The 10,682-nt window shown below is 40.4% G+C and overlaps 1 protein-coding gene across 1 annotated transcript; it reads left to right on the top strand.

The window, feature by feature from the left end:
* Nucleotides 1-278: 278 nt before the first annotated feature.
* DEFB125 (defensin beta 125) lies at nt 279-7,928 on the top strand. Its single transcript, XM_029219625.1, has 2 exons — nt 279-336; nt 7,615-7,928. Exons 1-2 carry the CDS (start codon nt 279-281, stop codon nt 7,926-7,928), a joined length of 372 nt encoding a protein of 123 aa, XP_029075458.1.
* Nucleotides 7,929-10,682: the final 2,754 nt, after the last annotated feature.

Genomic DNA, 10,682 nt, shown 5'->3' with positions numbered 1-10,682 from the left:
GGGGAGTTGTTTCTTTCCATCAGACCCTACACATCCTTAGGATTATACTTCATTTCATAAGGCCTCAGCTTCCTATAACAGTTTCTAGAACAGAGCATTATTTTGTCATGCACACTCAATGGTGCAAGTTAATCATCTGGTGTTCTGGGTGGCATAGCGTTCTCCTCCTCTCTGGTTCATCACCCATGATAGGCCAGTAAAGGTGACCACTCAGAGTCCTAACTGTGCAAAGTGTTCTGCATTCCTCAGGACACAGGGCTCCCTCTCTCCCAGAAGCCATGAATCTCCTGATGCTGACCTTCATGATATGTGGGTTACTAAATCTGGTGACCAAAGGTAATGGAACCCTACAATGGAGAGATGATGGAACTAGGATGAGTTGTTGACCCTGGGCTCCCAGGTGTCTTGAGGGGGAAAGAGGGTCCACAGGAAAAGCCTTGGGCCAATAAAGAGCAGCACAAGTGCTCTTATGATGGCATGCTGGCAGCTCCATGTTCCTGCTCTCTAAGAATCTGTTAGAGGCACCTATGAAACTGGGGTGTCTTCTGAAACATTTCTCCAAAGGAAGAATTTCCTCAGTCTTCTGAGCAACTCTCTCTGTCTCTCTCTATAACTAACCACTGTTAACTCAGCCTGACTTTGCTTCTATTTTAACAATTTCATTGTTGCACCTGTTTTATTGTTGTGTCTCGTTAGTCCAACTCTCACTACCATCTTGAATTCTCTTATGTCATGAAAGTGCTTTCAAGGGAGGTGCTCGTTTGTTTATGTTCTGAGGTATGGTGAGCAAGTTCATCACACTTTTTGTAGGATCTGCAGAGCTGTCATGAGAAAGATAACACAAATTTAAGTTAGAAGTGGGGATAAGTTAAGACAGAGTAAAAAGGTAAGTGACCAATAGGGACCTTCTGCTAATAGATCAATAATGAATTAGCTTACTCCCTCTTTTTAATAATGTTACTTTGGAAACTTATCTACTTTTATTGGAAAATAATATTTGCAATTGATTAAAAAGTATCAAGCAATCGATAGGCTTATATGAGTTTAAGGAAAAGGACTCTCCTACCCTGGAATAACAGTTCTTCAGTCTTCTCTTTCAGAATCTCTGAATCATTCAATGAAGTAATCTTACCAATTAGTTGTATATCCTAGTAGATCCAAATATTTATATACCTTAGATTTTTAAAAACCCAATGTAAAGAGATATGGAAACATATGTATATGTATAACTGATTTACTTTGTTATAAAGCAGAAATTAACACACCATTGTAAAGCAATTATACTCCAATAAAGATGTTAAAAAAAAAACCAATGTAAATCAATCATACGGATTCTTCCAAATGTACTAGCACAATATCTCGGAGACTTCTTATCAGTGCCTGAACCTGCTTCATTATTTTTAATGTATACGTAGAATATATGGGGGTGAGGTTGTGAATTTCCTTTCTTAATTTAATTGGTCTGCTAAGCAGGAAATTTTTAATTATCAGAAAAAATTCAGCTAGGAAAATTAGTAAACAAATGTATATCTTTCCCCTTATGGCCACACACACACACAAACACACACACACACACACACACGCAAGATTGGCAAACAACTGACCGAATGGACTACAGTATGCGCACTCTTATCACTTGTGTGTGATAGTGTCAGCTTCCCACACAGTGATCACTCCATTTTTTATCACATTCTTTCACGTATTACATTTCAATGTGTGAAAATGTTGCCTCATCTTTGTTTGAATTCATCACGCTTCAATTATAAATGAGTTTGAACATCTATTCCATTGTATTTCTGAACTCTTTCTTATTGTTTTTTTTTTGTTTGTTTTTGTTTTTTTTTTTTGGTGGTACGCAGGCCTCTCACTGTTGTGGCCTCTCCCGTTGCGGAGCACAGGTTCCAGACGCGCAGGCCCAGTGGCCATTGCTCACGGGCCCAGCCGCTCCGCGGCATGTGGGATCTTCCCGGACCGGGGCACGAACCCGTGTCCCCTGCATCGGCAGGCGGACTCTCAACCACTGCGCCACCAGGGAAGCCCCTCTTATTGATTTTTAAGAGTTTTTATGTACTAAGAAAATGGACTCCAAACTTGGAGACGTTGTATCTTGCTTAGAAAGGTAATCACTACTGTGAGATGGACATACATGTGCCTATGTGTCTATATCTTGATTCACATGGACACATGTAAGTGACGTAAAGAATTATCACCTACACTCAATTCTGATTATGAACTATTCACCGAAAGTTTGGAAAGTTTTGAAATAATAAATAAGTAACAATACGGTTTTGCTCTTTTGCTCTCCCTGAGATTCCTGGATAACATGTGGGGAAAAAATGTATATCCTCCTTTAAAATTTTCTAAAACATGATGAGTATTCTCCCACATATTAAATATTCTCCAAAAACTGAACTTTTAATTATTGCATAGAATTTCATGCAGTGGGTGCTCTGTACCTTTTTAAAAATCAATTAATTTAAATTAATTTAATGGCTGCGTTGAATCTTTATTGCTGCGCACGGGGTTTCTCTAGTTGCGCCGAGCGGGGGGCTACTCTTCGTTGCAGCCCGCGGGCTTCTCATTGTGGTGGCTTCTCTTGTTGTGGAGCATGGGCTCTGGGCGTGTGAGCTTCAGTAGTTGTGGCGTACAGGCTCAGTAGTTCTGGCTCGCGGGCTCTAGAGTGCAGGCTCAGTGGTGTGGCACACAGGCTTAGTTGCTCCGTGGGATGTGGGATCTTTCCAGACCAGGGCTCGAAACCATGTCCCCTGCACTGACAGGCGGATTCTTAACCACTGCGCCACTAGGGAAGTCCCTCTGTACCTTTTTTATCCAATTTCATATTTGGACATTTATGTACTTATCATTTTTGCTAAGAAGTGTATTTATGTTTCATATACAAGTATATTCTATACAACCATTCATAGACATAAACCATTCAACATAAAATTCCTAGACATGCACCTTATTCCTGTCTGCTTAGTGCATTGTCAAATTCTGAATATTGCAAATGTTTAAAATGAAGGAACATATCTAAGTTTATAATATTTTCTATTTCTTTGACTATGGAGAAGTCAAACTTCAAATATATATTGATCATGTATTTCGAATTTTCTATAAAGTGTGTGGTTCTGCTTATTTTCCTCTTTTATTGTGAGGGCAGTAGATTTGTTTCCTGCTGATTTATAAATTTTTGCTTATAGGTTCTATTTTTCAACTTACGATTTAATGTTTTGAGTGTATTTTTCTGTTTTAAATTGAGATGGCACCTGAGGGTTTTGTAAAGAAACATTTTACCAAGCCAAACTGTCCATCAGTGGAGTGCTGTTGATAGCTGTATTTAAGTTGATGCTCTCTGATTCCGTATCTGTTTTCTTTCTTTTTCTTTTTTTTTTTTTCAGAGAGAATTCACGCAAGGGATAATATTTTGGCTAGATGGCTTATGTGCCTGAATTAATACCACTGTAATTCATATTTTTTAGATTTATGATTTTGAAATATTGGTGATGGAGGTCACAAGTCCTAATGACATAATAATTCCAGACTGAGGAGCTTTGAAATAAGTGATGGCTGTCATTCTAAAAAAAAAAAAAATACATTGTTATAGATTATTCCCAGTCACCATCCTCGTATTGCTTAAGCCATATTCTTGGAACTATCTTTGATATTCTAAGCTGTGATATCCATATCTACCAGGAAATCTATTACATCTACCTGCAAATTATGTCTAGAACCAACTGATCTCACTGCCTCCATCCACTGCTACCACTCTGATTCAAGTCACTATCATCTCTCACCTGTTACTGCTTCTTATAGCTTCCTCACAGGTCTCTGTCCTTCTACTCTTGCCTCCTGCTGTCTTCTGTCAAGATAGCATAGAGTGTGATCTGCTTACACTGGAAGTCAGACCATGTACCTCTTCTGCTCAAATCTCTGCAGTGGTCCCCTCTTCACTCAGAACAATAACCAGGGTCCTTACAGTGGCCCACCATTCCCTCCATGATCTGGTGCTTATGACCTCTCTCACCTCATCTCCCACTACTCTAGTCCTCTAGTCCTTGCTCACTTTGCCAGAGCCACACTGGCAAAGTGTGGCTTTCCACAGTGCCCTTCCTCAAACATGCCAGGCTTGCTCAACCCACAGAGTTCTGTTTTTTCCTCTGCTTAGAATGCACTTGCCCTACATACTGGTGTGACTAATTCCTTCACCACCTTCAAGTCATCGTTTAATCATCACCTTCTCTCAAGACCCCTGCTAACTGCTGTTTAAGAAACTGTCATCTGTCCCCATGACACACCAAATAGATTCCACTTAAATCTATTCTCTCTTATTTCTGAAAACTACTTATCATCCTCTCGCATACAGGATAATTTACTCGTTTTCTTTACTGTCTGTTTTCCCCTGCTAGAAAGTAAGCTCCATGCGATTTTGTCTGCTTAGTTCACAAATGTACCCCAAGCACCTAGAACAGAGTCTGTACCATAGTTAGGGGCTCAAACCTCTGTTGAGTGATGGGCTGTACCCGAAATTTTAACTCTGGGGGGGGAATAGTTGAAAAGGAGTAGTGAGCAATGCAAGTGAGAGGCAAGTTTAAAGAAGAATTGACAGAACAAGATGATTTAACGTGTTTGGGAATGGAAGAGAAATGCTGACAGGACTCAGATTTCGAGGATGGGTACCCTGGAGGAAAAAAAAAATACATAGAGAGGTAATCTTTGTAGAAGTTAGGAATGAGGAAGCAATGTTAGACTTTGTCCAGGATGAAATAAGTGGTACGGCTACCCTCGAAACTTACAGAAAATTCTACCAAGGGCAATAGAATTGGAGCCAGTAAAATAATAAAAGAACAATGAATCATTGGAGAAGTTGGGATAAAGCCAACATCCCCAGGGGAGGAAATAGGAGCCAAGTTTTCGTTGTGCTCTCTCTCTCTCTATCTCAGCTCATGAAAGGTACTTTTCATACTTTATCAAGTTAAATGCAAAAAGGGTTGTTTTGAGAATTACTTGACCTTCTTCATACATCCTTGGCTTCCTCCAACATAGAGCCTTTGCACTAGCTGTTTCCTAGAATACACCAACCTTGGTGCTTCTCGGGTGGTTTGCTGAGAAAGATGGTCATATAGTTGCTTGATAAATGATCATACAATGGAACAGACTAGTTTCACGGTAGATGCCTATCCTCCCTCCTCCAATGAATTATCACGCTGCTTCGTAATCCTACTGTATTTCTTGTGTGAGCTCATCTTTCCTCTTTCCTAGACCACCTTTTTGCACTGACCTTTCTTTCTTTTCAATTCTCCTGCTCCACTCCTGTCTGTGATGTTCCCTCCCAGCTTAGGACTTTACCCCACATCTCAAGATTTAAAAAATTCAAATGCCACTTTTTACCGCTGCCAACACTCATACCAGTATGGCTTTTCACCCATCTTCTCTTTCCCTCTTGACATAGCTGAGGAAGTGTGCTTCTCCATATCACATACAGTCAGATGCTGTATGTGTTCTTAATCCTTGTCACCTAATCAAGGACTATGCCCTTCTTTTGCCTCATTTCCCTCTTCTACGTTAATCTCTCCCTTTCTACTTGTTCCTTCTTAATGTTTGCAAACATGCGCTCTTATTTCCCAGCCTTCAAAACAAACCTGAAAAACCTTTCCTTGACTCCATATTGTCCTCTAAGTACTTCTCTATTTCTCTGCTCTTCCTCACAGCTAAACTTCCTAAGAGTTTGGTCTCCAGGTGCTATTTCCACTTCTCATTCACATGTCAACCACTTCACTTCTATTTCTCCTCTTCTTACCACTCTGAAGATTACCAGTGACACTCATCATGTTAAATGCAATGGAGGCTCCAGCTCCTGCGTTATCTCGCTCAACCTCACAGCAGTATTTGCCTACAAGTGTCCATGTGTTCCTTTAGGAAACGTTTTCCTCACTTGCGTAATCTAGTCATACCTGATACAATTTTCTTTGTATCCCTTTGGCATTTGCCATTTTCATGCACACCAGCCTGACCCACACCTGGCAGTATCCTCAAAGCATGGTCGATTGCTTACAAATTAGTCCTGTACGCGGCAGTCCGGAAGTGGCAGGGAATTGTCAGCTCACTCTGGTATCATCTATCAACTACTGGATGGTGGAAAAATATTCCAGCTCCTCTGACCCTCAAGAAGGATAACTTGGACCTTTATCCTAGCCATACATTAATTGCCGGATTTCCCCATGGGGTCATGCTCTAGTCAATCACAGTGGTAACTAACTGTATAACTCTCCTCTTTTTGGCTGCCTTATTTCCGTAACTTCCCCATTTCCAAACTGATTTGGCGATGTGGGGAGGGCTGAATGCCCTCAACTCATTTATTATACAGTAGTCAAAATTTATCCCAAGGTCTGCTTTTGGGAAAACTAATCTAATTCTCTAGTGTCTCATTCTCCTGTTTTGCTCTAAGTATCTGGCTGTTCCTTCTGAGCCTTCTCCTCCTATCTGAGCTCTCAATATTGACACTCCCCAGAATTTAACTATGGCCCCCTTTTATCTCACATTATTCCAACACTATATGTACTTTATCTATAATTGTAGTTTTAAATACTATCCATAGCAATGATTCCACGATTTACATCTACAGTCCAAATTTGTCTACCGAGTTGCTACAGCTATATCCTACTGCCCTCTGGACATCTGAGGTATATTGTGCTATATACCCCAAAACAAGTACTTGTAACCACATTTTTCTCTTCCCTCCAAATCGTGTTCTTTCCTCTGTTTACTATTCTATGAATAGCAAGTATCACGAATCTCCCCTGTATCAGCTCAGAAATGTACTAATGTACTTGGATTTCTCCATCCTCCGCTGACTTATATCCAAACAATCGATGTCTTTAATCTGTTCTTTTCTTTACAACTCTCACAGCCCTGGTTCCAGCCATCTTCATGTTTTACTTGGCCAAAGCTTCTAACGTGTCTCCAGATTCTATTCTTCCTTTTCCCTTATCTAATTTCCATGTGAAATCCCAGCTAACTGAAGTAAATTAACTCACATAATGGTTTGAAATAAAAATGCTTAATAATGGCCAAATTGATTAGGCAATGGCATGGTTACTTCAAGCTCATTTTATCTCGTGCTCCTTTGTTCTTTGCACATTATACTTCAGGCTCTTCAGCCTTCTCTTAATACCTTAAAGACACGATGCTGTTTCTCCACACTGGGACTGAGCATTTGATGGTCCTTTCCTGAAATAATCTTTGCCTCCTGTGTATCCTGTAGCCTCCTTTCATCCTTCTTGCCTTGCCGTGGCTTAACTATTAGCTTTACATATGTCTACCCTCTCTGTCTCTTTTTCTTCCTCCTCCTCCTCTTTCCTTCTTCTCCGGTCTTTCTCCTGCCCCCTCCCCTCTCCTTCTCTCTCTCCTCTCCCCACCACCAGCAATTTCCTTGATGGCACATGTCACAGTTTTTAATATACAGTTTTAGTTTTCTTCTTTGTCTCTCCAAATGGCTTGTGGTATTTGTTATCATATTACTTTAGATGGCAATAGTAGTAGTTGTCAAACTTTGGAATTAATGTTTGTTGTCTTGTGGCTAGAATTTAAAAATTGACTGCTTGTTTAACCCTGCAGCTGGCTGGTTTGTTGAAAGATGCTGGAAGAATGATGTAGGATACTGCAGAAAACGATGTTTACATCTCGAAAGGTACAAACTTCTTTGTATGAACAAGCTGTCATGCTGCATTCCCTTAAGCAGTGACAATCCTTACACTCAATGGCCAATACGTCCCACATTCGATGAAGATGTAACTTTTGGATTTGGTACTCACGATGGTTTTCCTTTTTCTCCCATATCTGGGTTGGATGATGAGGTAACAATTAAAACAGCTAAGACTCAAGAAACCACAGTAACTGGGACGACTGCTTCTGGGAGAGATTCTACCTAGACTTTGACAACTGTTCCTCAGAGCGTTGAGGGTACAACATTTTCTCATGAGCCTGAGACAGCAGATCTATATAAGCATTGGGACTAATATCCTGGGAGCCAATTCTACAGATGTTATTTCACCGGGGACAGTTCAATCGAGAATTGGATGACATAGAGGTGGACATAATGCTACTGCCAAGGCAAGAACTGAGGGAGTTACCTCACAATTAGAAATGTATAAAGAGAAGTGTATAGAAGATATAGGGATTCTTTATTTTGGGCTTAAATTTTTCTTTGTTTTCCTCTGATATACTAATATACATGTGCTAATATTTGGCCTCAGGGGATATTTGTGTGTGTATTTTTCCATAATAAACAAACAAACACATAAATAAATACCACAGTTTGAAGTCGCCTGTATAGTTGAGACTGAAATTTTGATTTTAGTAATACCTGAAACACTTACTATCATAGATGGAAGAACCTATGAAGGCACATAAAAAGTTCCAGACAAATCCTCCCTTTCCTGTCCCTCTGTCCTCACCAACATTTATTGTAAGTGCTGACTTTAAATCCCTGTTTGTATCATGAGGTCAAATTTTGTTTAATACTTCAACCCGAAACAAACCCAGTTTTAGTTAGAAACTACCTCATTCACCACAAACACTGATTTAACTAGATAGAGGTGCACGTGGGACTTGCCTTAAGAGTACATCATATTAAACTAGGAGCTACATCACAAATTCTCCTTATCTTTCCAATGCTCTTTCCACTCAAAAGTCTACTCAAAACTTCCAACTGCGGTGGTCTCATTGCGTGCCTCTCCAGATGTTCATTTTGTCCACAAATACTAGCTGTGTGTAGGGGTCTATGCTTTGTCTGTCTCTGTGCGTGTGAGTGCTGTTTGCACAGCAGCTGGTGGATCAGCGACTTTACTCTCTGATATCACAGAGAAGTAATTACTCACTCTAAGGTTGACTAATTGTTAACGTGCTGAACTAAGGCTGGTGTGCTACTGAGAGCCACAGTCCCAGATGCCTAAATGTCTCAGAATCAAGAAGGTTTTTTCTCTAGTTCTTTTTATTTTCTTAGGGTCAAGCTGTCAGTGACCCCAGCTGTAGATTTGATATTGGCCATCAGGCCACTGACCTTTAAGTAGGCCTCATATTCCAATAGATCTTGGGTCTCTTGTTGGCTGACAAACTATCCTACTTTGCTTGGGACTGAGGGTCTTCCCAGAACATGGGAATTAGAGTGCCAAAACCAAGAAAGCCTTTAGCAAACCTGGACAAGGTGATCGACTTCTTTCTAGTGTACCTTGGCCTAAATTGCTCTTCTCCATTTCTTTGTATGGCTGACACCTCTTCACAGAGGCATTCTTTCACCATAAAGACATCCCTAGGCCACCAGTCTGCCTCAGCCTAGAGTACTCTTCTTGTATACCTTTGCCTTAAATGTCACCTCCTTAAAAATAATCCTTGGCCACAAGACCACTCCTCACGCTACTCTGCATTATTTTCTTCCAATCACTTAAATTCTTTGAAATTATTTTGTAGATTTCTTTGCTCTCCTTCTGAATTATTTTATCATTTACTTACATATAGCCTGTCATCACTACTATAATGTACATAGAGCCCTTACACTGTGGTCCTGTTCATGGCTGCGTCCCAAGCTGCTAGACCAGTGCCTTGCACATGGTGGATGCTCAATAAAAATTTTTGCACTTGTTCATGAAATCATCTCAATCAATATGAGAAGATCTGACAATATAAAGTAGTAATCTTCGGGCTTCCCTGGTGGCGCAGTGGTTGAGAGTCCGCCTGCCCGATGCAGGGGACACGGGTTCGTGCCCTGGTCCGGGAAGATCCCACATGCCGCGGAGTGGCTGGCCCCGTGGGCCATGGCCGCTGAACCTGCACGTCCGGAGCCTGTGCGCCGCAACGGGAGAGGCCACTACAGTGAGAGGCCCGCCTACCACAAAAATAAATAAATAAATAAATAAATAAATAAATAAATAAAGTAGTAATCTTCAAACTGGAATACTGGTTACAACATTTTTTCCCAAGATATGCATATTGATAATTTAAGGGAAATATTTTTTGACCCTCAATTTTTTAATATCTTGTGATACTCAGAGCATTCTTTTTTTTTTTAATTCGGTTATAGTTGCTTTACTATAGTAAAGTGTTTACTATAGTATAGTGTTGTGATAGGTTCTGCTGTACACCAAAGTGAATCAGCTTTAGGTATACATATATCCCCCCTTTTTTGGATTTCCTTCCCATTTAGGTCACCACAGAGCATCGAGACTAGTCCCTTGTGCTATATAGCAGGTTCTCTTTAGTTATCTGTTTATACATAGTAGTGTATGTATGTCAATCCCAATCTCCCAATTCATCCCAACCATCCCCTTTTCCCTGTTGGTGTTCATATGTTTGTTTTCTATGTCTGTGTCACTATTACTGCTTTGCAAATTAATTCATCTGTACCATTTGTCTAGATTCCACATGTAAGCATTAATATATGATATTTGTTTTTCTCCTTCTGACTTACATTACTCTGTATGACAGTCTCTACGTCCATCCACATCTCTAGAGATGACCCCATTTTGTTCTTTTTTATGGCTGAGTAATATTCCATTGTATATATGTACCACATCTTTTTTTTTTTTTTTTTTGCCGTACGCAGGCTTCTCACTGTTGTGGCCTCTCCCATTGCAGAGCACAGGCTCCATACGCTCAGGCTCAGCAGCCATGGTTCATGGGCCCAGCCA

Source organism: Monodon monoceros, unplaced genomic scaffold (assembly GCF_005190385.1).
Source record: "Monodon monoceros isolate NGI ecotype Baffin Bay Population unplaced genomic scaffold, NGI_Narwhal_1 Super_Scaffold_13, whole genome shotgun sequence".
Classification (NCBI taxonomy): domain Eukaryota; kingdom Metazoa; phylum Chordata; class Mammalia; order Artiodactyla; family Monodontidae; genus Monodon; species Monodon monoceros.
The sequence above is the reverse complement of the archived record's forward strand: the minus strand, read 5'-3'. Positions and strand labels throughout refer to the sequence as shown.

What these genes read in the sequence shown, in the direction of transcription:
- DEFB125 (XM_029219625.1), top strand. Translation starts at nt 279, where the DNA reads ATGAATCTCCTGATGCTGACCTTCATGATATGTGGGTTACTAAATCTG. An exon ending in ACTAAATCTGGTGACCAAAG is followed by an intron (nt 337 to 7,614) that starts GTAATGGAACCC and finishes TTAACCCTGCAG; the next exon opens with CTGGCTGGTTTGTTGAAAGA.